This window comes from Serinus canaria, chromosome 6 (assembly GCF_022539315.1).
Source record: "Serinus canaria isolate serCan28SL12 chromosome 6, serCan2020, whole genome shotgun sequence".
Taxonomy (NCBI): Eukaryota; Metazoa; Chordata; class Aves; order Passeriformes; family Fringillidae; genus Serinus; species Serinus canaria.
In genome coordinates, this window is record NC_066320.1 from 22,435,348 (window position 1) to 22,462,178 (window position 26,831).

The 26,831-nt window shown below is 47.1% G+C and overlaps 2 protein-coding genes across 4 annotated transcripts in view; one reads left to right on the plus strand and one right to left on the minus strand.

Annotated features, from left to right (window-relative positions):
• Positions 1-369: 369 nt before the first annotated feature.
• On the minus strand, positions 370-15,146 carry ACTR1A (actin related protein 1A). The gene is made up of 11 exons (XM_030240867.2): positions 14,981-15,146; positions 9,504-9,568; positions 8,534-8,609; positions 7,655-7,780; positions 6,743-6,867; positions 6,238-6,454; positions 5,268-5,360; positions 4,292-4,466; positions 3,367-3,428; positions 2,954-2,994; positions 370-2,557 (listed from the first exon to the last, which is right to left on the minus strand). The coding sequence occupies exons 1-11, from the start codon at positions 15,026-15,028 to the stop codon at positions 2,455-2,457; spliced, it is 1,131 nt and encodes a 376-aa protein (XP_030096727.1). The 5' UTR covers positions 15,029-15,146; the 3' UTR covers positions 370-2,454.
• Positions 15,147-16,966: 1,820 nt separating this feature from the next.
• Positions 16,967-26,831, plus strand: part of SUFU (SUFU negative regulator of hedgehog signaling) — an 89,799-nt gene continuing 79,934 nt past the window's right edge. Inside the window, exons 1-2 of one of the 3 annotated variants that reach the window (XM_018910658.3) lie at positions 16,967-17,264; positions 22,926-23,060. In XM_018910658.3, the coding sequence (XP_018766203.2) occupies positions 17,083-17,264; positions 22,926-23,060 (317 nt within the window). In that variant the 5' untranslated portion in view covers positions 16,967-17,082. Of the gene's footprint in view, positions 17,265-21,333; positions 21,472-22,925; positions 23,061-26,831 lie in introns of those variants that run through there. The other 2 variants (XM_030241130.2, XM_050976222.1) reach the window with 2 other exon arrangements.

Sequence of the window (26,831 nt, forward strand, 5' to 3'; positions counted from 1 at the left end):
GGGCACTATGCCACCTTCCCTGTGAGAACAACTACTCACTGCTCTCTCTGCAAACACCTGGGCTGGCACCACCTCTTCTCAAAACAGCAGTGGCATCACCCTTTCTCAGCCCAGGCTGCCCTTTTCCAGCTTTTCACCTGTCTGCAGTAACAGAAGATTCAGGGATAACACATGTAAAGGAGAGTAGATGTGGACACCACGGCTGCAGCCCAGGAATCTCCTCCCACAAAAGCCAGACCAGGAATGCAATCCTGGACCAAAGATGATGTCTCCTTGTAGTCTGGCCAGTAACAATTCTGCACAGGCAAGAGAACACAAGTTACCTCCTTAAAATTGCAAATGTGGGCAGAGGAGGCCAGGAGGCTTGAGTGTTGTATATGAATGACTTTATTTAAGTATGCTGGGCACCACCAGGCAACATGGTTTGGACAGTGTGCAAGGGAACAGTCAGGCAGACCAAACAAACGCTAGATTGGAGACAGCACCATCCGCCCAGTCACTGCAGGTTACAAAATGGAGCACTGCTGCTGCAAGGCCAGCGGAGGGGCTGGGGGGATGGAGAGCACTGCCTGGGGCACACAGTAATGGAACAGAGAGGAATTTGCTGGAATTCCCCTCTGTGTGCTGCATCAAACCAGCAAGAACACAACCAGTTTCCCAGCAGAAGGCTGAGCATTGATGGCTCTGACAGGTTCTTGCTTAAAAAAACAGTCTGCTCCAATGGGCGAGGGGAACAAGCAGCCTGGCCTCAGCTGGGAGAGACCACCCCACCCACCTGCCTATGGCCTCTCCAAACCCAGGGGTGAGCCCCAAGAACGTGGTTCCTGAAGTGGCAACTGGCTGCTGCTTACATTTGTCTCAGCTGGGGCAGTGCACTGGCCTTTCCCTCACCTCTGCGGCAATCCTCCAGCTCTTACCCCATCTCTGCACCTGAGAGTGACCCAAAGGTGATGTGTGGCAAAGAACAGAAAAGAGAGAAACAGGGAGGAACTGCCACCAAGTCCAGCTCCATTGTTACTGCCATGTTCTGCAGAAAACTAATGGGAAAAAAAGAGAGGACTGAATAATGCACAAGTAAAACCGGAACAGTGGCATGCCCCAACACAAGCAGGTCTGCAGGCTGCCCAGGGCTGTTAGAGCAGTACAAGCAAAGCAGCCACCAGGTGAGCAGAAAGGCACTGCAGTGCAGCGGAACACAGCCAGCAGGACAACGTCCTGCTCACACACGTGCCACTCACACCGGCCTCCCAGCACTTTGTCGTCCTCTTCCCTAGTGCATTCCCAGCAACCAGCAAGTCCCCACGGAGCAGGGACGGGGGGTGGTGCAGGGCTGGCCTTTCCACTAAGCGTGGGTGCTGTGCGCAGTGCGAACATCGAGCAGCGGGCAGCTGGGCAACAGGTGTTCAAAGAAGACCCAAAGCGTAATTCCCAGGTGCTGTGGTCAGTATTTGAGAGATGCTCAGACATTTTCAATAAATAAAACAATTCTTACATTACAATGCACCTTCCCAATTATTATTTTGCCCCAGAATGGATAAAGTACACAAGAGTTATGCCTGGCTGTGAATACATGCTCCCTTTGCCCTGACATGGCAGGAAGGAGGGAAACAGCCTCGACTCTTACAAAGAACACAAGAAGTCAGCACTGTAAATCTTGGCAGGTTGAGGGGGAACACACAAGTGCCTTCACGCCCATTCCAGGGTACTTGCTTCCAGAGGAGAAAAGGTATTTAAAACAAGGTACGAGAGAATAACCGTCTAGTACAATGATAGCTGATTAGATTTGCTTTGTTCTACTCCATGCAATACAAACTAAGTCCTATCGCCAACTTCTTCAGCTGTGGTGCAGACCCCACATCAGGCTAAGAAGTTACACACTCATACACACACTCACACACCAAAAGAGTGGGGGCAAATGGACTTGACTGTTGAGAATGTGCTTTCTCTTAATAAAAAATATATTAAAAACAACTTCAAAAACGTACTGATGGTGAAGACACCGCTGAAGAAGGAAGTAGCTATGGGGTCTCAGCTATGTGTTTCCAGACAATCCAGGCATTGCAGTCAGGCTGACTAAAGCCTGCACGAGCAGTCTGCAGTGGTTGGCTCCCTTCTGGCTTGCCAGGCAGTTTCTATAAGCTGTTCCCTTTGTTTTTGCTTATTTGTTTTACAATGACAGATGTGACTGTGATACAGAAAATAAGGGACTGAAATGAAAAAGGAATGGGCCATTCTGGAGAAACATAGATCGGTATTTTCTCCTTTCCATTAAAAAAACCAAAACAAAAAAGAAGTTAGTAGTACTAATACAACCCTCCTGCTGCTGTCGTCTTTGCTCAGTGACATCGGGGCATGCTGGCGCACACACACACACACAGGCAGCTCTCAGACACTCGGACTCAGAAAAGCGAGTTTAAGTGAGTCTTCAGAGGAGACTGAGGACAGGTCCCAGGGCTAGAAGGTTTTTCGGTGGATGGCACGAGCTCCATCTTCTTCATATTCCTTTTTCGAAACCCACATTTTCTTAAAGGTGTCCAGAGAGGCCAGGATAGAGCCACTACAGAGAGACAGGCATGTCAGAGGTTAAAGGAAAATGCCGGGGGCACTCTCATAGTATCTCTGCAGAGATGGGCTGTTTCTACTGTCTATTCCCCATGACAGTAAGGCACCTAGGCTCTGTTACGCATGACAGAACCATTCTCTGGACAGTCACTCCCTCTACCACTATCCCACTATCCTCAAATGTGCCAGTGCTAGAGAGCCTGGCACCACCTGCCCCCTCCCACATGACCTGATGACTGCTGCTTCAAGAACACACCAAGCATTGCCCAGCTGAACAACACAACCCCCTTGACAAACAGCATCAGCTGGGATAACAACACAAGAGGTACTGGGGTCTGCCTCCCCAGCCCAATCCCACAGCAAAATGTGTTGCTGTGCAGCACATACATACCCAATCCACGTGGAATACAATCTCTCCTGAGGAGCCGATATCTGGAAGAAAGAGAGTCAGTCTGTACCTTCCCAAGCTCCAGTCTGCTCCTCCTAGCACACTGCCCACACTTCACTCCAGCTAGCACCTGACACAGATGTGATCTCTCCCAACAAAAAGACACCTGGCAGTCCCCGCAAAACAGCCATTCTGGTCCAGAATCCAGGACCGAGGTCATGTCAGAGGAGCCACCTTCTCAGTGATGAAAACAAAGTGATTTTCATCACAACAGCAAATGTTGTTGGGCATGTGAGTGTCTCAGGAAAGGCATTTCTGACTTGAAGTAAATGGCAGCTGCAGTCTGAGCGAGGTTCTTTCAAAGTAACAGACCAACACACTTGATAAGTGACAAACACAAAAGAGATGGCTCTTACCCTTATTTTGACGTCCTTCGGAGCTAGTTTCTTCACTTCGCTCAACAGCCTGTCACCAAAGCCTACACAAGACAGAAAACGTGTAGTGTGAGCACCTCAGCAAAATCCCAAGTTCCATCTACTAACAATGTGGACATGGCCTGTGCAGCCCTATTCAAATACCCCATTCCACATCTTACACAGAGTCCAATCTGGGGAGGCACAGAACACAGACAATGACATAACAGGACTTTGTCTCACTGAGAGCTCAAACACTGGTTCTATTCCTCACAATGGGCTCTATTCCTCAGCAGCAACCTGAGTCAGCAAACAAGGTTTTTAGCTAGGACCTCCTCCTTCCCTAGGCATTCCTCCTGTGTCCAGCCCATTTACAGGGGGTTGAATGGGAAGACTGGATCAATTTGGAGATGTCCACCAGTGGATAACAGACTGATAGGTACTGGCAGAAGCTATCTTTAGGTCAGCCAGTACCAACTGAGCCCCGAGGGGATGGGTTGAAACCTTTCTGTGCACACATAGCTGACACTCATGCAGGACTAGAACCATTGAACTCTCACATATCAGAGACCTAAAGAAACCTTAGAAGATGGAAAAGTCCTTTTTGATATCTAGTCTCAGATAACGTGAGCTACAGCAGCAGGACTGAATACAGCAATTCAGATCTTCCACAGGCATTGACTGGAGGAGAATAGTAAAAGCCCTCCAAGCCCAGAAAGTGATGTACAAGGGCAGGTATCCTGCATACCCAGCAGGATATGACTAGGACTCAGAAAATTAGGAAGTAAATGCCCTGATAGAGCAGAATTTACACAGCCCTCACCCCAGAGGACAAACTGGGTGATCTGGGCTATCTTCCCAGTTTCACATGAGAAAGAAGCAAGAGATCAGGTATGTCACAGCACACTGAAAGAGGAGAGGCAGGGACCTTTGAAAAGCGTGGAGCCTCCAGATAGCACAATGTTGGAGAACAGCGTTCGCCTCAGATCCATGTCTGACTTTTGAATGGCAAAAACGAGCACTTCATGAAGTCCTTCACATTCCTCCCCTATCAGGTCCGGCCGGAACAGGAGCTCTGGGGCTCGGAAACGGGCAGGGCCAATCTGCAAGAGCAGAAATTAGGACACAGGGAAGAGAACAGTGTGGCTTTCTTCACTACTTACAAATGGGCCTGCCTTTCTGAGGTCTTGTGGTTTGAGAGGAAGTGAGTTTTTTGGGATGCTGTGGTCAAACCATGACATAAGGTGAAGCTTCAGAGTAATGAAACTTCCTGAACATTCATGCTGCATCACTAGATCCCAAGTGAATGCCAGTCTGGACTACAACTCCTACAAAGGGCACCATTTCCAATTTGCAGATGAAAGAGATGAAGAAACTTGCTCAGCCCCATATGGCAGGTCTGGCATAAAGGGAGCAAATCAAGCCCTGGTACTGGAGGTGAAACCAGTATTTCCCCTCCTCTGACCATTCTATAGTGGGCTCAGTCTTCTAAAGAGTGTTCCTAACTCTTCAAGTCAACTGTTAATGCACAGGAGACAATTCTAGGCAGGACAAAAGGCACTGTCCATAAAACCACTGATGGATTTAGTGAGCTGACACCTACTCACACTCCATACCTGATCTGCATAAAGTTTATTAGATCAGAGCCTGCTCTCAAACACCTTAGAGTCCCCATTGTTATACTGCATCCTTAGCCAGGACTTCTAGCAGAAGTTGTGAGGTCTCTAGTAGAGTTTTTCTTTCCTTAAAAATTCTAGTGCCCAGTCAACAGCCTAGGATGAGTTATGGTCTTTTAAAATTATCCCCTCCCACCTAACACCGCATGAAATTTCCCATCACTGGGGAGCTTTTCTGGAAACCCTGTGTCTCACATGAGGAATTCTTTAAGAGTGGTTCTTACAAACCTCAATAGTGCTTCCATCTGGCAGGTAGTACTGAGCCTTCTCAGTCTCCAGAGTCTCATCCTTCTGTGGGTTTATTGACAGGTAGCAGGCACGCTGGAGAGGAAACAGAGTCAGAGAGACGGAAATGAGATGGGTAAATCCAAATGCCTCTGATAAAATGTTTTTCTCACTAATAATTAAAATCCGTGTATCCCTTTTGGGGAGGCTGATTTCAACAGTATTATGTGCTGGAGAAAAGACCTTTATGGCTCACAGCAGGTAAACTACCTTGCAATATCACAGTTGTGATCCCTAGCTCCATGAAGGGATACAAACACTACTGAAAACTATCACCAGACCCTGAAAAACTGCAGCACAGGTAAGTGCAAAACTGATTCTGAACCACTAGCCCATCTTCACCTCCATGTTAACAGCCTCTCAACAGGGATTAATGTGATTTTGACAATAACTCTCTCAGAATATGGGACAGCTGAGGTTGCAAATGACCTCTTGCAAAGATCTTGTCCATGCAGGGTCCCCTAAAGCAGGCTGTCCAGGATCATGTCCAGGTGATATTACCAGGGATGGAGACTCCACAACCCTCTAGACAAACTGTGCCAGCACTTGGTCACCCTCACGCTAAAGAAAGTTTATGTTCAGGCAGAACCTCCGGTGCTTCAGTTGTGCATCTTGTCCTGTCACTGGACATCACTGAAATGAGTCTGGCTCTGTTTTCTCTGCACCCTCCCTTCAGACATTTATATGTATCAACAAGACTCTCCCCAAACATTTCTTGTGGCTCAACAGTTCAAGCTCTCCCTGCCTTTCCACATACAAGAGTCCTTTAGTGGCCCTGGACTCCCTCACGTAGATAATGGATTTAGGTGCAGAGCTAAATAGGCTGGAACTTCCCACCAGATTTCACAACCCACAACTTCCTTTGAGAATAAATCCCCTCTTGGACAAACACAGAAACAAGGCAGGGCATCACCTCCTTGATGGTCTTGACAATCTCAAACTCAGAGGTTGTGTGGAAGTCATAGCCTTCCTTCCGGAGATAGAGACGCAGGAAGCGGGAGACATCCCGGCCAGCAATGTCAATCCGCATGATGGAGTGAGGCATGGCAAAGCCTTCATAGATGGGAACCGCGTGGGTGACGCCATCCCCAGAGTCCAGCACCACTCCCGTGGTCCTGCCGGTCGCGTAGCTACCAAAGGGACAAAGGCTCAAGTCAGAACAAGCAAATCAAAGCGAGCTCAGGCAAGCAGCACATCCACACTCAACTCAGGAAGCAAAGATTTCACCTAAAACAGGGCCTAAAACACCCTCAGAATGCAAGTTCTGTTGGCAGTTCAGCAAATTTCCTGTAAACTCTTTATTACACAAATTGAGTTTCAGTTGACAGAGACATCAGTGAGGTCTTCCATGATTTTTCTGTAGAATGGATTTCATGGCAACATTCCACAAACACAAACCAAAGACAAAAGACACTTACAGGCTAAGCACAGCTTGCATGGAGATGAATAGTGCTGGCACATTGAAGGTCTCAAAAAACACCTCAGCAGCACGCTCTCTGTTCTTGCGCGGGTTTAGGGGTGCTTCTGTCAGCAGTACAGGATGCTGGGAAAGAGAAGAAGGAGCTGTGCTGCAGTAACCAGGAAGCAGTAGGGGTGCGTTCCTAAATGTTTCTGCTTATTTTTTCATTTTAGGGACCACTGGTGCAAGCGGGCAGGTACAAAGAAGTAATTTCAGCTGAGATGTATTAGATTGAATCATCTCTATTAGGTTGGAAGACCAGCAGGGTTCTGGTCTAGTTATGAAGAAGTGTTAGGAAATGTACTCTGTGAGTAACTCTGACATATGAAGGACAAGTAGGGTGACTCTCAGTAAGAAAAAATCAGCCAGATTAGCCAAAATACACACCCTAAGAAAGGGTAAAGGCATATGGTATTTTAGCACAGGCAGACAGAAATATTTTTACTCCACAACTTAGATTGCTCTCAGACATTTAATAATTTTTTGGTCTGATCCTTCCAGATCACAGGACTGTGGTTTTCTCCTTCCTCACTTCAACTCATGTCACTGCTGAGTGGATATGCCTGATGTGCAGGCAGAACAAGAAAAGTCAGAAACACTTGGCCTAGAGGAGAATCATTAGCGAGAGTGTGAATAGCAAATATGAAAGGCAGATTTTCAGTTAGGCCAGACCATCAGATCTGGAGAAGAATTCTGCTTGGACACTTCTTGTGTAGCATCTCTTGAGAGGTGAAAGAACCTAATTTAGCAACAGACACACATTCAGAAAGAAGGCCAAAGGAAAAGTCCCAAATCTTTCCAAGTTCCAATGCTCCTGGTGTTACACACGCACTGAATGACGCCTGTGCCTTTACATAACGTGGTCTCTCACCTCTTCTGAGAAAGTCTGGAGCTGGTCTTTAGAATACACGTACTGCCAGATGCGCTCCATGTCATTCCAGTCCTTCACTATGCCATGTTCCATCGGGTATCGGATCGCAAGAAGACCTCTGTGCTCCTGAGCAAACAGGAAGAACAAGAGAGCATCAGAGCTTCCAACAATCACACTTCTGAGCATTGTGACTGTGACTTACTGTCACTCTCACCTACAGTTTTGATTCCACTAAAAGATAACTTATCTATAGCATACAGGGCAAAATCTGAACATTCATCACAAACATCTCTCCCAGAGAAGCCAAGACTAGACAAGGCCTTTTCATACCGAGTAGGAATGTCTACATCTGATATTTACAGAGCATATTCCATCATAACACTTCTAAAGTCAACAAACAGACACCTATCATATGGTATCTCTGTACTACCAGATCAGCCATGATATAAAACATAATTGGATGTTATTATGGGAATGCAGTTTGAAGGGCTCACAAGAAATGTGACCACACAACTGACTACATGCTGACAGAAGCAGGACTGTGGAGAGAAGCTTCCTGCCCACGGCAGGGAGATATAGAGCAATTGAGTAGGGTCCATTTCTAAAGTTCCCAGTCAAAAGTATGTTGCCATAAGGAGCTAGAAGTAGCCAAAAAAGAAAAGAGAGATATCGAAGACCTTGGAGCTAGGTCTGTGTCAGCAGATTGGCACAACAATTTCATTAAGTTTCACATTCCACTTTGGACACACATGCAAACGACAATCTGTTCTACTCTTTGGACCTACACAATACCAAAGAACCACAGCCCAGCTGCCACATCCCCCCCTTACAGCAGCATACTGAGGTATATGGACAAGTGCAGTGTACAGGTGTTCTTACCTCTGCCTTTGGACCAATGAAAATGTCCCCTTCTAAAGCACCAGCCATAACACGAACGTGCTTTGGTCTGCCCACACTAGAACAGAGAAGAGAGAGTAAATGCTTCTACAAATTCTTGGGTGCTCAGATGCACCCAATAATTACATACTTTGTGTTCCTCTCTGTCCTAACCAGAACTTTCTCAGTGGGTGAGTCTGGGGGTGCTACCAGGTGCAGACAGACCCAGGTTTGCTCTGAGCTATTCTCAGAAATCAGAGGTAAAGGGGACAGATTGTAGACAGTTTTGAACTGGCTGGAATTAAACCAGCTGAGACTGGCCATATTTTCAATGATTATTCAGGACTCACCTGTTTCAACAGTGCCTGGGATGAACAAGACTAGACTAAACAATTGTCTGAGGTGTTGGATCCACGTGTGCTGCCTGACCTCAGGCAGACTTCTCAGATTAGACATTTGTGTCCCATACCCCACCAGCCCATAAGAACATTCTGCTCAGAACACAAAACTACTCACTAAAAACCTACCACAATGAACATAAAAGCCAGTGACTATTCAGAGTTCCTGCTCCAGCAGTCTTCATCCTGCAAAACTCTTAGAAAACTTACAAAAAAGTCTGGCAGGAATCAAGACATCATACCACACACCGCAAAAATACATAGGTCTTCACACTTCTTATGCCAAATTTTACTTTTTCCAGGTCCTTTTCCTCATGTGTGCAGAATAAAGGATCCTACAGCTTTGGTTGTGTGTTGAGCCTGACAAAGTGATGTCATCTTTTATGATGTGTGTGTGTCCCCAAAAACCTCAAAATATTTAACAGCAGAGCTCTCATCTCCCTGATGCTTCTTTGCAGCAGGCAGAAAAGAATAACTCATTTTTCCATTCACAAAACTGGGCAATTCTTCCCCTCCATATATCAAAGAATTGGTACACAGTACTAAGAATTTACCAAGACCAGCAGAATACTTACTAGTTAGGAAAGCAGTATTTTGGTATTTGATCACCCGCAAAACCTGCTTTAATCACACCCGAGCCCTGTGGAAGCAACAGAAAAAATATGTGAGCTTATCACTCATTCCATCATCTTCACAAGTTTTAGAGGAGTGGCAAAGTACATTAGGACTGCCAGATCCTCTCCTTTCTACTAGGAATAAAGCCCCAAGGGACTGACTCTCCAGGCTACTTGAGGATGGGAAGTGCCAGCTTGGCTGTTGGAGGCACCCTCTCTGGCAGTGACACATCTCACAGGGCACAACCATCCCATGCACCCTGGTACTGCTCTGCACACACCCAAACACCCTGTACAGACGAGTATTTCTCTAGCCAGGGTTACATGAGGGGTGCAGGAAGCTAAATCCACACTCCACAGGTGTCTATTGATATAGCTAACGCTAAGGAGGCAGTAGTGTGGTCTGAAAATACACTGGAAATCAACCTAGACTGTGGTTGGGAAAGGACAAAGGTGCCGGTTACACTGCAAAGGGAACAGCTGGGGGCAGGAAGAACAGCTGACGGGATAGAGCTTATTCAGAAGAGTCAAAGAAGAGATGAGAGATGGCAGTAAGGAAGGCACATCCAAGAGCCTTCTGCAGCATTCAAAGCAGCAAACACAGGGTGGGTAAAACCAGCCACAGCAAGGCCCTGGCAGGGAGTCAGTGCGGGCATCTGGCCCCACAGCTCTCATTCCCTGTCCGGAAGCATCCTGGGAACGCCATCATCAACTTGGATCTGTGCTGACTCCTTCCCCTCCTCCATTTCCTCTCCCTGCACAAGGGAATGACATCTTGAAACAATGAGCAGCTTGCAGGAACACCCAAGTTTTGCTGAGGAGCGGATTTTCACAGGATCTCCTCAGATAAGCCATTTCACGGGTAATCCCAGCCTACCATGAGCACAAGCTCTTCTGCAGAAAGAGGAGTAGTTCTGCTTAGTCCCATGGTGGGAGCAAAGTATGTGTGAGCTTGCACTGAAAGCTGTGACCTGTGAAGTGCCTATTCATGCTCAAGGGCTCTGCAGTAGGAATGCTCTGGTTTGGAGGCCAAAAAGATATTTGGGCTACCCCACTGCATTTTAAAATGAGTAGCAACACAGCTCCTCCACAGCTTTCCACTTCTCACCACCTCTGCATGGGTCAGCATCACCTCTTTTGCTTTGAGGCTGGGACCAGATGAGTTGCTCAGGGCTCTGACAAGCAAGCCCTGGCTGCAGTGGTTTCTGATGCTGCCTTCCCAGTGCCAGAGGTTACCAGCCAGAGCAGGCTCAGCAGAAAGGAATGTGGGGTGGCCTCAGCCTCTCCTGTTCACAGTCCAGCACTTTACTGCCAAGCTACTTCCGTCAGCAGCTTCAGCGGGGATGTCAGGTTCTGCACAGAGCGTGTGCACTCTGCCACCAGAGCTAGGATACCCCTGCTTCTAAACCACCAGAGTCAGATTTGCCAGGACACATGAGTAGGAGAGGAGTGTCAGGAATACTCTGCAAACCAGACACAGCTAGTTATAAAGCATATGAAAGGCAGACTGCTTAAATCCTTGTCTCCTGATAAACACCTGCAGCCAGGCTGGCTCCAGGAGCACACCCAAACTGCCAACTGGGCAGGACTAACTACTTCCTTTCCACAAGAGGGACACAGCTCCAGTTGCATCCCAAGGTCTGCACTAACTGATGTCAGTGTGACAAAGTGGCAGGTGAAGTGTTAAAAAGACTTCCCTTGAGACAGACTCTCTTCCATTTATTCCCTTCAAAGTGAAACAAGGAACAAACCAAAACCGCTATTTTGATTTTTCTTATCACAGCTTCTAAACAACTCTCTACCTGGGAAAGAATACCATCCTGTGGCAAGTCTTGCAGAAAAATAATTGAATGAAATGCAGTAACATAATGTAACCACATCAGAATATTGCACTTAGTGAATATTTTGTTCAGGATTATGAGTGATCCTGTTGCTAGCACATTCTGCTGTGGGGAACTGGTTTCAGGAGAACAATGATGCTCCTAATTTAACTTAGAGATTAAAACTTCCTTATGTCAGGCCAAAAATTGCCCAGTGTGTCTTGGTGAGATTCCCAGCAAGTAAAGTATTTTAAGATTTACATACTGAAGTTCAAAGGTAACCAAATGTGTTGGGAGTTCAGAACTCCAGCTTGGAGTCAAAGACAAATGAATGCTTTGAATATGCTGGTGGGATAGGGCTTCAACACTATTGTGCTTCCAAGTGCCTGGGAATAAACCAAGAACAGCTGTTTGATATCTCTGCACTACAAAGACCTGACTGCACTTTCTGACCTATTCAATTTTTCTTGAAAACATTTTACTTCTTTGAAGATATGTGCACACTGAGTAAATCTGTTTATTATAGACCAGTTTGAGATTCCTATGCAATGACAGGAAAATGTTTACATTTTGAAATAACTCTAATTCAGAAGGTTTAAAGACCTGTTTTTTCATCTTTGTTTCAAACAAGCAAAAACACATGCATCTTTTCTTCTGTTACAAACTCTGATTTATTAAAACTTTAAAAAAATTTAAAAATTTATATACTTCCACCAGTAACTATCCTGGCTGGGTTTTCATTTCATTTTATCTGGCAGCAGCTTTGGGTTTTTTTTGGTTTTTTTTTTTGTTTTTTTTGTTTTTTTTTTTAATTTTAATCAGAGCAAAAGAATAGAAGAAGAAAAACTACATGTAAAATGTAAAGGTCAAGAGGGATAAATTCATTAAAAATTCTTGTGAATGTCTTGAAGGAACTGAACATACCTCATCCCTGAACATACCTCATCTACTAGCTCTGTAGCCAGTTGGTTATGGATTCATTCATCTTGATGCATTTAGGACTCAAATTTAAATGGAAATCACCAATCAATCTTCCATGTAGCACTTTCTATGGAGAGTGCACATTTCATATTGTTGTAAAACTGTTTTATTTGATACAGAATGTATAAGATCAAGAACAAACCAAAGACACAACAGCCCTTGCTGACAGCTCAGCTGCATAAAATGCCACCACTTAGACTACAAGGCAAACGAGATAATTCCATGTTCCATGGAGGTCAAGAAATTTGTAGTGACTTAGGCCACAGGTGAGCTACTGACATGTGTATTACATTCAGAAGGGCTCCCAGACTGTTCAGTGCGAGCTTGTTGGACTGCAGATCGGAATACAACTCTTAAAAATTAGACAATGGAGAGTATAAAGTTGTGCTGAGGTACAGCTCCAGCCTCCCACTGTACATTACAAAGCTCTCCCTGCTGAAAACATACACTAAGAGCAATGGGCTGTAAGAGAAAAAAACCCTCCCTGTTAATTTTTTAGCTACAGAACTTCATGTCCTTTTGGAACACACTGAGATTCTAGAGCAGGGCTGGGACTGGAGGGGTCTGGCTCTCACCAGCTCAGTATCTCACTTCCCCCTTCCCACACACAGGCATGTGAGACAGGATAACATTCAGCCTTCAGAAGGTGCCTGCAGTTCTCTGCAGAAAAGCAGTAACGGAACAGCAGTGGAAGAGTGGTACCTGCTCTGTGCAGTTCCACTTCTCATTCTGCCTGAACTCCAAAGAGCAGCAAAAATGCAGTGTCACCACGAGTCTCCTTGGCCCACAGCCTGCCAGCATTCCAGGCAGATGCTACAACAACTGCTCTATTCTACTTCTTGTACAGGGAGGGGAAGGGGGGAAGCTCGCTTATCGGAGAGGAAAGAACAAGAGTTAGCTTTTATAAGACCAGCTGATAAAATGAAAAAATACACAGAATCAGCTGATGGCACATGAGCCCTTCTTCAGGTCTGAGGCACAGGCAGCAATCATTGCACTAAATAACAAAAGGACATGCTGAAATTAAATATAGGCTGCTACTACATTAATAGCCGAACAAAGTGACCCACACAGTGTCAGAACACCTAGAGGTAACTTTAATGTTTAGCTAATCACTCAACAATGCAGCAGGATCAGCGCTGATACTGGCATTCTTAAAAACAATCAACTTAATGCATTTTTTTACATCTTCAATAAAGAAGATACATGTTTTACTCAACACAGTCAATTTTACTGCTTACTCTCATTTTCTATTAGATGCTTTCCTTCAATGTCTAACCCAAATCCCTCTGCTGTAAGATTCCAGGGAAATAAACAAATCCAAAACTGTATCAGAGAGCTCAAGCTGTAGAGAGGAATTTGGGATCCATAATAAAGAAAAAGTCAGAAGAATAACCACCTTTATCTGAGAAGACCTACAATTATTCACCATATGGAGAGTTAAAGCAATAGGCTGAGAAGTGCCAGGCCAGGAAACCCAATTCATATGGCAAAAAAATTCAGGAGAAATTAAGCATGTGGAAGAAGAATGGAGCACAGAACTGACCCTTCAAAACAACAGAATCTCAATCACTGGCGATAGAGGTCAGAAGGGAGGAGCATGGGTTTGTGACTCAGTACACTGAAGGAGGCGCCATCCAAGACATGTCCTCCCATTCCTTCCTGGATGGTCCTTCCTCCTGGGAGGGCAGCATGGATGGGGCAATTCAGAACTGGACCCAGAAGCACCTCAAAGAGGCACGGAATCACTGTCATTCATCTCCCACAGAGCTATTACACACAGAGACTGAATGTCTTCTTTGTGCTAATGAGCAGCATCAGCACATTGGAGCAGCCATCTGCAACACCACACTATGCTGATGCAACCCTGGGCACAGATCCGTCAGCAATGGCATTCCAAGGCATGGGAATCTATGCCTTGGGAACGGCACTGCCTTGTTGTGACCACTGTGCTGGATGCACTGGAGGGGCAGTACAAGAGGTCAAGGCTTCTCTCTCCCTGGGCCCATGAGGGTTGACTGGCTGGAGAGCAACATGTCCTGTATGGGCCCAGGGAAGTGCCAGCACCCCCAGAGCTTGCCGGGGGTGCATCCACGGTCTGCCAGGAGCACGCTGGAACGCTGGCCAAGGCCTGCCTCACAGCATGCTGGGAGTGTGGCCATGTCCGGGCCCAGCACCCCTATTGTCCCCCCGGCACAAAGAGGGGTGGGGCGGAACCGGGGAAGCCCCGCCCGACTGACAGCGCCAGCTGCCAATGAGCACAGGTGCTCTGGCGACAGTCCCGCCCCGCTCCGGCAGGTAGCAGAGGGCTGTCCTGCAGACTGGCAGCTGCCTCAGCCAATGGGGGCAAGCCGCCCCTCCCAACCAGCGGCAGCTCGGCGGCGGTGAGGGCTGCGCCCCCCAGCGCGGGGCAGCGGCCCCGCTGCGGGCGACTGCCAGTGGCCCCAGCCAATCGCGACTCGCCGACGCGCAGCGGCCCCGCCCTCCGAGGACGCCGTATGGCGCCGGGAGAGGACTGGAGGCGGCGGCCGAGCCGGCCGAGGTGGGGGGGCGGCGGCGGGCGGGGCGCGGCCGCCCCGATGACAAAGGGATTGCGGGCCCTCCCCGCTCCCGGCACGCGCGGCCGCCCGCACTCACGTTGTCAATCACGACGGGCTGGTTCGCTATCACATCGTAGGACTCCATGGCGAGGACCCGCCGCAGCCGCCCGTGAGGGAGCAACAGCCCAGCCCTCGGCGGCGCATGCGCGGAGCGGCGACGCGGCGCCGCCTGGGTGATGTATTCCTGCCGCCGCGGCGCCTGCCGGGAGCTATAGTCCGACGCTGCGCAGAGTCAAGCGGGGAGGCGCGCCTTAAGCGGGGCATGTCGGGAGCTGTAGACACGCGCCGGGAGTGAGCCATGCTGGGAATTGTAGGCCGGCGTAGGAGCGGGGCGTGCTGGGAGGCGGAGTGCGGAAAAAGGGGAATCCTGCGGACCCATCCACGGCCGAGACAAGGGTGGATGTTGCGGTGCAGGAGATAGCTGAGTGCTTCCACCAAAACCGCTGCATTGCAACTGGCTGGCTTATGCTTAATAGATTTCCCCCCGCCTAATTTTTTCATAATAGGAAAGGAGAAAAAGGTGATCCCATAAACTTCTGTAGCAGGGATCTATGACTAAGGAAAGCGTTTTATTGTCCCATAATTTCATGTGATCGTCTTAACGAACTACTGGTCATAACACATCTGTTCCCTCCACGAAATACCAGTTTCTCTCAATTTTTGAGGCATTAGAGCCACACAAGAGGTGTCAGTATAAAGAATGAACATCATGAACATTTCAGTATTGAACAATGAACACATTGTCATTTTCCATTGACTAAGTATTCTAAAAGCACTTGGAATAATTGATGTCTGAAACTCTGGGTCGTGAAATTAATTAAAATGGACTTCTGTGCCAGTGAGCAGACCTGAAGGCTTGATTCACCTGTATTGTCCCACATTTCTCCTGCAGACATGGACTTTTCTCCTGTTTTAGTTTAGTTCCTGCCTTTAGCCCCAGTAGATAAGTTTCATCCCAGATATTTACCTTTAGCAATCTTCCCCATTCACCTCGTCTACAAGAGGGAGTTTTTGTACAACAGGATTGAGGGGTTTAAACTAAGGCCAGTGATGTATCACTTCAGGGAATGCCAGGAGACACTCATTATGGTTTTATGGCGCCAACACAGCCTTTCATACATACTCTGTAACATTCACCTTCTCAGCTCACTCGGGCAGATGTCAAAAAAAGTAGTATCACAGTAACAGAACGAGTGAAATATTTTTCACTGTGGGAAGTAAGGACACCAACTGCTCACCTCCTTTACCAGGGGATTGTCACTTGGCGTCAGCTTGTCAGCTTCTTGACCACGTGTGTTCTCCCAAATGGTGTAGTGAATGTTTTTAGAATAAACTCTCACCTATTTAAATGAGAAATGCGAGCATGAGCGCCCACCCTCTCCGCTGAGCACTCTATAGCTCATTTTTTTTCTATTTGCTGATTAACAAGCAGGACTCTGCTCTAGGAGAGGTGTGTCGGACTATCGTGCACACACCATCCTCGATTTCCATAGCCGCAGTTGTATTTGCGTCAGGAATGAGCCAGATCGTCAGTGTGCTTCGTGCACAAGTCACAAACCGCGATCAGAGAGCCCCCAAACTTCACCCACTGGCAGCTTCCAGCTGCCTGCAAGGGCCCTACAGACACAGAGATCGCACGGGGAGAGTAGAGGCCCGGAGAGCATTGGAGGAGGTCCAAAGGCAGCACTAAGAACCCCGCTGTGTCCCCAGCCCTGCCCGGCTGCGGGAGCTCCGGCTCCCCCCGGGACCCGCTCCGCGTTCCCGCCATCGCCTCGCGCGGACATCGCCCCGCCCATCGCGAGGCCCCGCGCCGCCGCGAGGGGGCGCGTCCACAACGTAGCGAGGGGCGGGGGAAGAGGCGCGGCCGCCCTCCGGGCCTCGAGCTTCCATTGGTCAGACTCTCCTGTCACTCACTCCGCCCTTGCAGCGGGGCCCCACCCCCCCCAGGAGGAGCCCCGCGCAGCGCCGCCATTGGCGGAACTTGTCTGTCACTCACACGGCCCGGCAGTAGGCCCCGCCCCTCCCTCCGCGGCCCCACGCAGCCGCTTGGGCCGGGCCGGGCCGGGCCGGGAGCGCCTGGTGGGAGCGGAGCGGGTTCGGCACCAACTGGGACGGGCCGGCACCAGCCGCCTCCGGGACATGGAGGGCGTGCGGCCGGGCGGGGGACCCCCCGCGGGCGGGCCGGGGTCCGGCTCGGGGTCCGGGTCTGGGTCCTTCCCGTCGCTGTTCCCGCCGGGGCTGCACGGTATCTACGGCGAGTGCCGCCGCCTCTATCCCGACCAGCCCAACCCGCTCCAGGTCACCGCCATCCTTAAGTACTGGTGAGGCGGCCTGGATGGGGCCGGGGTCTTGCGTGGAGGTGGGGGGAGCCGTGGGGACGGCGCCTTGGGTGGGATAGGAGAGGGTTTTGGGAGGAATAGTGGGAGTGGGAGAGGTTTGGGAGAAGCAATGGGGCTGGGGACGTTGCACGGGTAAGCTGGAGGGGCTGGGGAGGGTTGCAGCAAGGGGAGAGGGACTGGGGGTTGCGCCCTCTGTTAGGGGTGAGATGCAAGAGTTTTGGGGACATTCAGCTGGTCGGGGGATGGAGGGATTGGGGGTGCAGTTGGTTGCCTAGGGCGTGTGTTTGCAGGGGGCTCCTGGGGAGAATGTGCTGGCAGTAGAAGGGACTAGAGAGGTGTGCCCTGAAGAGAGGAGAGTCTGTTGGGGTTTCTGGGGTGATTTGGAGGGTCCCTGAGTGAGGCACTGCTGATGAAGGCCCCAACTAGGGCAGATCTTAGAAGGAGGGAGTGTGGGTTACTCAGTGGAGGTGTTCCCACTGAGGGTGAGGGTCTGGAGTTTCCCCCTGGCCAGGAAGCATGAGCTCTGTCTCCTGGCCAGGAGTCTGGGATTGGAGTGTGGTGGCACTGACCGGAGTGAAGCCGCTGTTGCAGCCTGCAGGCCGGACACATGCCATGTGTACCCATAAAGCCCACGGGGCAGTGCCAGCTTCTCTTGGCCTTACGTAGCCATGTGTTATCACAGACTGTGGATCTGCTGTTCAGTGTCTATGCTGACACAGTGTCTCACACCAGGAACAGCAGTTGTTTATGTGGGAGAGTGGCATGAAGGAAGTTCTTGGATGTTTAGCTATCAAGATAAGTGTCTAGCGTCTAATCCCGTGTGAAGAGGAGTTCCTTTTGCTTTTTGCTATTGCTTAGCTGCTCAGCCCCCTCTTCTGGGGCTAAGGAACATGCTCACGTCACCCCTGAAATTTGGCTTTGCATGACATTGGCCAGTCCCAATGACCCCAGCACTTGAAAAAAAATAATAAATGCTCAACTTTTTTATTTACAGCTCATTTCAACCTGTATGTCTTTATCTAATTAGAGTCCTGAGCAACAGCAGAGTAACATCCTCACTGTGTGGTGTTCTGACAGACAAAGCTATTGCTGGTGTTGTCCACAGAAGTGTAGTTTTTTAAATGATTCTAGCAAGAACTTTGTGTGTAAGCCTTTATTGCCTAGGGGAGATATTGTATTAAAATGACACAGTGGACTGAGATAAGATTTTGCAAATCTGAGACGTCAAAATATAAATAATTTCTTAGTCATCTGTGCACATCAGTACTGTGGTGGTGGTCTGATCAGTCTGTTTTTACACCTATGTCTAATCTTAGATACTCATGAAGCATTTCCAGTCACATTAGCACTTGTTTTCTATCAACAGCTTAAAGCATACTGCCTTTATTGGCGTAGGATTTGTGGAGGTTGAGGGAAATACAGGTCTATAGTGAAGAATGGCAAAGACCCTTGTTTGGGAAGAAACCTTGTTGTTTACGGGATTGATTAGGGCTTTGCTGCAGTTGGACCTCAAACACTAAAATGGTTACTGCTGGCAGTGATGGCAGGTTGCAAGTAAGAAATAATGTGAAGGCCTGTTTATCCTGGCATTTTCCACTTAGTGGTTCCTCCAGCTGTTAGCTCAGCCAGCAGTGAGAGCTGAGAGCTTCTGTTGAAGAGGTGACTTCCTACTGCTGTCCTGTGCAGGAAATGCTTGTGTGAGGTAAAGCCTCCATGGACCCCACAAGTTTTTTCTCCTGTTATTGGGTGAAACTTGGAGCTTGGTTTTGTTAAGTCTGATAGAACGACTCCTGCCACAACACTCTCTGCTAGTCTGTTCTACTCTGCCAGGGCTGCCAGCTATTAGCTGGTTTAGATTAGAAGAGGAAATGGCTGAATGAAATTCTCTGCCTTAGGAGAAATATTGTAACACTAATCAGCTCTTAATTATATATATCAGTTTCTCTATGGTTAACAGCAATTTGTTTTTTGTTCAGGGAGCTGAAGTTGTAGTCTTTGGCTTGCAGATCAGAGCAGATCCTAACTGTGTAACGTTGGAGAATCTGCAGAACTCCATGCCTCTTGCATAAAGGGATTTAGCCATGTGGATTATTCAATGGAATTAGTCTTTTAAAATGCTATTTGCATAGCTTGGGATCCATTCAGAACTTCTTGGAAGAGTTTCTGTCTGTCTTTGTGAAGGCCGTGCACCAAGATGGAGTTTGTCTGTTGATATCCAGTATTCACTTTTATTATAAAATATGGTAGAGTATCTCAAATTGAAATATCTTGTTGCATGGAGTTGCTGGTGAAAAAATCAAATTTGTTCCTTTTTTTGTGAAAGGTTTTGAAATAAGCATAATTTGGGCTCAACTACTGGGTTTTTATCACCCGTCTTAAATTTGGGCCATACTCTCAAAAACTTGTGCAGTGAGCTGTGGTCTGGGGCCTGTTGGGAATCCAGGGTTCTTCTGAAAGGTTGTCAGAAGGTAGCTGTGAAAAGCAATCCTATTGTCAGCTGCTGGGAAGAGACTACAAACAATACACTAAGGACTTTTCAGGGTGAATGAATTAGGAGTTTTCCAATGACTTTCCATTGTGGATCTCTTTCCTTTGGCGTTTCTCCTTCCACACAAACTTCAGAGCGCCCTAACATCAGTCAAAAGAAGACTCTGGTGCAGATGCAAATACAGGGTTTCCCCTGAGGCGGCCCTTCCTGCTCCTGAATGAGCTCCATGAATAGAGAATGTAACAAATTTGTACTGTACCTCTGGCTTTGAAGTTGGGCTCTTCCTAATAAAATCCTCCAACGCTTCCAGCTCTTTGTGTGAGTGCATGTACTGATATGTAGATTGTGATACAAGGTCGAACCCTGCCGCGGCAGCCGTGGGCGGGAGGAGGATGTACCACAGCAGTGCCGACAGAGAGCAGTGGAACCTGCCACCGAAACTGGATAAATATCTGTGCTGACTAACCTTTGGTGAGCGTTATTGCCATGGCTGTGTTACTGTCTGCTGCAGGTAGCTGGCTTAAAGCTCGTGCTGGATGCTTGTGCACTTGCGGTGGTTTTTGGGATAGGTGTGTGTCTTGGATATGTGTTTTTCAAAATTTAATTAGTCACCACTGCTGGCTTTTGGTCTACATCTCTTCCAAGCCTACTACCTTTCTCAGCGAGTAAAGATGGTGTGACTGGATCATTGAGCAACACGTGAACCAGTTGGTAGTGAATTCTGGGCAGGACTGAGCTCAGCTCCTCCAGGCCACCTGGTGCCACATTGCTGTGGCTGCCTCTTGGTGGTCTGGTGTTGCAGGTCTCCAGAAAAGTTTGGCCTTTGGAGACACAGGATTGCTGGCAGGAGTGAGGGAGAGGTGTCTGGCTTGCCTGAGACTGTCCTAGGCAGGACTTGCCATCTGCATCAGACCTGACAATTATGTTTGAGTAGCCCTAGGGAAAAGCACGTGCTCATGGAATAGTCCCTGTCCTGAAAAGGGCAGTATAGAGGTTTCTCTGTGTGTTGTCAGTGTCAGAGTGCCTGTGTCAGCAGTGTTCCAGCATTAATTGTTTGACTTCTAAAGTGTTATTAGACCCAGTTTGGAAGCAGGTTTTCTTTATGTAGGAGATGCTGGTTGCTTAGCAGTGTTCCCATCATTGCAAAGCCCACACAAATGCTCTGACCACTGACTAACCTCTCACGCTGGTTAGTGCATGAATTTCCCTCACTCCAGATCCTCCCAGTCCAGTAATAATTGTGTGTGGCTGCTGCTGGTCACTGCCACTCCTCAGGGGTAAGTGACTATCCTGGCTGAAATTGCTTCCATCTGACTGCTTCCATCATGGATCCCTTGAGGGATGAGCACTGGCCAGGGCATAGGTGCTGTGCTCTCAACAGAGCCACCTGGATGGGTGTTTCTGGTAGAGACCTCAGCCTCCAGTGTGACCTGATGCCAGTGAAAGGGAACAGGTGAGAAAAGGGTGTCAGAGGGGACTTGTGTTTTCCTGAGTGTTTCAAACTATCGCTAGACTTTGAAAACATTTTTTTTCAGGTGTCTGCTGAAGATCAGACACAGCTCCATCCTGGGGTCTGATACACTCTCCCTGTGTTTGCTCACCACTTTGCCTTTTATGCCATGAAGATGCCATTTGTCATATGAGGAGACTGCATTGTTCTGATGTAGCCTTTGACAATGGACACCTGTGCCACTGCTGGGGGTGAGCTGCTCATGCCCTCTGTCCTGCCCCAGTATCATGGGCGGCATCCTTGACTGACCTGCTGGAGAAGCTGCAACTGGTCTCAGTCACTACGATGGCCTTATATGACTTAGGAGAGGGAAGCTGTCCTACGTAGTCAGTCATGTTAGACAACTGCTCTGTTTTTTTGCCAGCAGCAGTAGGAGCAAGGAAGCACAGCACACATGTGGAGAGGCCTTTTAGTACACCAAACTGATAAGCTGTTTTGTAAAGACTTGAAAAGGCTGGGCAACAGGAGTAGGGCAGAGAATATAAAACAGTGTCTCACTGTCACTAGGGCTGGATCCATCTGTCCAGCCACGGAGACTGCATATCATGATGCACAAACCCTCAGGACAAGTGAAGGAAGCACAGCCATGCCCTGCAACCTGCAGATGATTGTGTCAGGGTCTAAACAGATAATAGACATGAGAGGAATTGATGTGTAGCATCATTTGTTCCAGTGAATAGGATCGTTTGAGTTTGGATTTTCTTGTTTGGAGCAGCTGGGAGTTTTACTTGAAGACACAGTGTGTTGTAGGCACAAAATGGTTAAACAGCTGCTCAGCTGTGCCAGAACTGCTTGTGGTAGGTGTTTTGTGATTGACAGGGCAAATAGCAAAACAGTCCAGCATGTTCTTTCCTTCAGCAGGGAGTTGTCCTCTCTTTGCTCAGACAGAGGTGACGCGAATGGCAGGAGGATGTGCTCTGCTCTCTTCTGGCACACAGCCTCAATTCCCTGTGCCTTGTAGGAGGAAGGGTGGCTGCAGGCTTTGGTGATTGCTGTGTAGCATAATCTGCTGTGCTGCATTAACTTTTGAGTTATGTTCTTTTAAGGAAGCCATTCTAATGCTGATGCAGAGGGTACAGTGGTGCTTTTTACTCATTCTTGGTTAATGTGAATGGTGTATTTTTAAAAGTTTTGCTGCTAGTTTTACTGAATCAATGTTTTTCTCCTCCACTGTTTGAACTATTTTGTCTGTGTTCAGAAGTATGGATTACTCTCCTCAAAACTTAGTATATTTCAAAATCTGCTTGAAATAGCATCACTTTTTTGAGGTATGTGCCTCTGGACTGAATTAAGAGTTTGCAATGCAGGTACAGCCATTGCTCTTTTACTGGTACAGTTTTTCAATTTTCTTGTGTTTTGTGGAAGCTTTAATATGATTTTCCAGAGGCTTTTATGCTTTACCATTAAAAACATTTTTAGCATGTTGCACACGTGTACTTTGTCTTCCTGTGCTCAAAGCTTTCTGGGCTTAACCTAACCTTTCTCCTCAATTTTTTTTTTTTTTTTTTTTTTAAAGCGGTAATTTGAATGTTCTAATTTTTGTTTTAAACCAGATCTTTGTACAACCTCTTCTAGCACCTGGGGAGACTTACCGTTTGCCTTGAGTGAACTAACTTACATAAGAATGTTTCTGTTTTTCATGCAGGTTGGGAGGACCTGACCCTCTGGACTATGTTAGCATGTACAGGAACCTGGGAAACCCAGCACTGAATGTTCCTGAGCATTGGCACTACGTCAGCTTTGGGTTAAGTGACTTGTATGGAGACAACAGAGTACATGAGTAAGTGTCATTTAGGTTCTGTAGCTGTGTGTTGAGTTTTGAGTTGCATTTTGGGGGTGTGTAGGTAAAACCCTGTCCTGCTGCTCCTATTATTCGACCATCTGGTTTTCTGTTGAGAACACCCTAGCCCTGGTCTCAAAAAAGATGACATATGCCTGTTCTTATATGTAGAAGACATTCTGTGTTTGCCTCTGCAGGCTTTGAATGCAATGTTGAGTGGGTTTTTGTTTAAATCTGTTTTAACTTGTTGGGAAATTTTCTTTTAACTGTCTGTCTTGTGTTTTTCACACTCTGTAATCTGTTATGGTCATACACTTAAATCCTGACCTCTCCCTCTGCATGTTAAATGCCTTCCTCTGGAAAACTGCTGTAAGGGCATTTTTGCTGTTGCTGGCACAGCAGTGTTACTGTCAGCAGACTGCCACGCCGGTGTCTGCTGTATAAAGTGCCAATTTGTGTAACAGAAGCCTAAAACTCTAATTGTTTGACTCTTTTCTCCAGTAATTAAATTATTATCTTAGGTTGTTGGTATGAATGGTTTCTAGCAGGAACTTTGGATTAGACCAAGCAAGCAGCATGAGCTAACCCTATTCTTTCATTAGCTGACCTTACTCCATAACTCCAGTTAAAGTGAGTCATAGTAGCCAGGCCATCATGATTTTGGGACTGTGAACATCATGATTTTGGGGCTGTGAACATGGTCTTTTAACCAGCCAGAAATGGCATGATATTTCTGCTGTCGCTGTTTACTGAAACTATCTTTGCACTGTGTTATAGTTGCAGGATAAATGTCCTTGATGAATGGTGCAGCAAAGGCTCCAGTTTGTTCACACAAGCTTTCCTCCTTTTGTTTGTCTTGGTTAAGATTCAGCCACCAGTTTTTTTTTCCATCTAAGTGCTTCTCTTGCAACAGCAGCAGTTGGGCAGTTTCTTTAAATTTACCCATTCCTCAAGGCAGTTTCTCCTGTTTTTTTTCTCCCTGTGTTTGTGATTAACAGAACTGTTTTTCAGAAAACAAGTTCATACAGGACCCTAATGTCACAGAGATCTGCCTGGGACATTTAAGCAACCATTAACAACAAACCCCAAGAGATAGTTGCAGGGACAGAGGAAAACTAAGGCAAGTGAAAGAAATTAAGTTTAAGGCTTCCTTCCCTCCCAAGAGATCTTAGTGTGAACATGTAGATATTTACATGGTGCTTTTGTTCATAGATCAGGTGTGTGTTTCCTTCTGGCTAGAACAACGTCCCCAGCTCCATAGCACTGTCCTTGTGTCACTTGCCCTGAGATGTTCAGCTGTCTGCAGTCTGTCACCTTTAAATTGGCCTCATTCTTGGAGCTACAAAGCTTAATAGTATTTGTCCTCTTGAGTAGGTTGGTTCTACCTTGTGTCCAAAAACCTTAATATATAATTATGCATGTGGTAGAGCTGTCAAGACCTAGACATCTCCTAAACTGAACCTGAAGTTACCAGCTGGTATGTGAGCACTGTAGACTGGCTGAGAGAAGATTCTCAAAGGACCTGAGCACTCACCAGCAGTTCTCACTCCCAAGAGCAATTGCTGTTTGCTAAAACTGCTCTGGAAATTTGATGGCTGTGGGAATTGCACATCACCAGCCCAATCCTGGGTGCACACTGTAGGAATGTGGTGGATTTTCCTACGCACTCAGGAGGTTTTTGTTCTCTGACAGGGAATTTAATAAAGCTTTGTTTAAGAAAATGTCTCTTTTTTGCTTGAAGGGCTTTGGAATTCTGCTGTCCCAGGTAAAGTGTGCTGTAGAATGGTTGGCAGGAGCATGGGGTTGCAGGGCAGTTGTTTAAATCTTTCATATATTTCCTTTAAAACCAGTGTGGTGCTCCTTCAGTTGCCCTGGCCTCCAGAGACAGGAAAGGGTTTTATTTGTTTTGTTTTGTTTGTTTGTTTTAATTTTATTTCCCAGCTGTCTACAAAGAGTGCAGAGCTGGATCTGCTTGTGACAATCAGCAAGGTTCCTACAACAAGGATGTGCTTCCATAGCCTTGCTGTCCTTCATACTTTAGAAAGGAAAAGACAGAACACTGCCAAAGGTCTTGTTAATTGCCCAGTTTGGGTAACCTGTAGCTTACTTCTTGTGGACCTTTCATGGTAATACAGTACAGTCTAGAACAGTTATAATGCAGTATTAAATGAAAAGGACTTTTTGATTTTTTCAAGTGAACTAACACTGAATTGGAGGCCCCATATTTTTATTTATAATGGAATAGCAAACAGATGTAGCAAATAATGTGAAAATGTTGACTTTAATTTATATTTTTAATAAGAACCTGAAAAGTCTGAAGTAGAGCTCTCCTGGCGCCTCCTTGTTGACAGATTTATTTTCAGTTAAAGCAGCACTGTTTCCTGCTCTGCTTACGTATCAGCTATACTCTGCTTACAGAACCCAGTCTGGTTTTTAAGAATCTGTAGAATAAGATGGAAGAAATCTAAGAATTTCAAACAAGGAAACCTTTTTTGTTTAAAACCCCTCAGTGTTTCATGGTATAATGGCAACCACGACACCAGCTGTGCTGGGCTGATAGCTCTAAAAATCCTAAATCATGATGTCATGACAGCATTAGGGAACCACAGGCCTTTCAGTGGGATTTCATGCCAAGCTGCTTGCATGGAAATAAGTCTCTCCAGTTGAGCATGTTGCACAACTTGAGTGGCAGCAGAAATCCTTCCAGTATGTTTTTGCAAGTTATACTCCATTTTTAGCTTTTCCTATCTTCTTTCTAATCAAAACAAATGTGTGACTTCTTGAATCTATTCAGCAGGGTTAAAGTAGGGCCTTTTTTTTCAGACTGTTCTTGCATTCTGAAGAGATTCTGCACTGCAGTGGTGAGTGTGTGCTGCCTGCTGGCAGGAAGCATGTGGCCTGTGCAGTTGTGGGAGAGGAGATGCGGAGTCCTGCACTCTTCTGCACCCCTTGCTGGCAGCAGCTGCCCACAGCAATGCCAGCAGGAAGGAATGTGTCCCTGTGTGTCTGCACAAAGCCAGTGCCTCAGCTGGCAGTTGCAGGTTTGTGCTCTGATGCCAGGCCATCAGTGAGATCAAGGGACAGATCATTCCTGCGGTTTACAAATGTTACAGTGACTTCTTCCTTGGGGGAGAACAGATGCACGAGGAAGGCAGCATCAGCAGGTGTAGCTGGACTCGGACTCCATCAGTGGCAATGCCAGCTTCAGCTGACTCCCTCAGGAGTCTCTGACCCAGGAGGCAATGGGCAGAACCTGATGCATAGGAAGTTCCACCTGCAGATGAGGAAGAACCTTATTATTGTGTGGGTGACCATGCACTGGAACAAATTGTCCAGAGAGGCTGTGGAGATACTAAAGAACTGTCTGGACACAATCCTGTGCCATGTGCTCTGGGATTACCTTGCATGAGTAAGAAGGTTGGACCAGATGACAGTGGTGCCACAGTGTTTGCCAGCCCCAGATTGTGCAGGCACAGGTTTGCAGGCCTGTCCAGGGACTAAGGAAAATGTGTTTTTCCCAGACTGGCTTCTGACTTCAGTTTGCTCTAAGGCCAAGGTTTGAATCTCCACTTAACTGTTCTGTAGTTTGAGTGCTCATTCTTTTTCTTAAGACTTTAAAGAAGTGGATGGAAAGTGAAAACCATGATGCAATAGAACTCCTGAACACCTTGAATAGTCTTATTTGTATTAAAATTGCAGGGTTGTAATTCAGAGCTGAAATAGAAAGTAAGGCTTAAATTATGGATAGATTGAGATAAGATTTTTATTTGT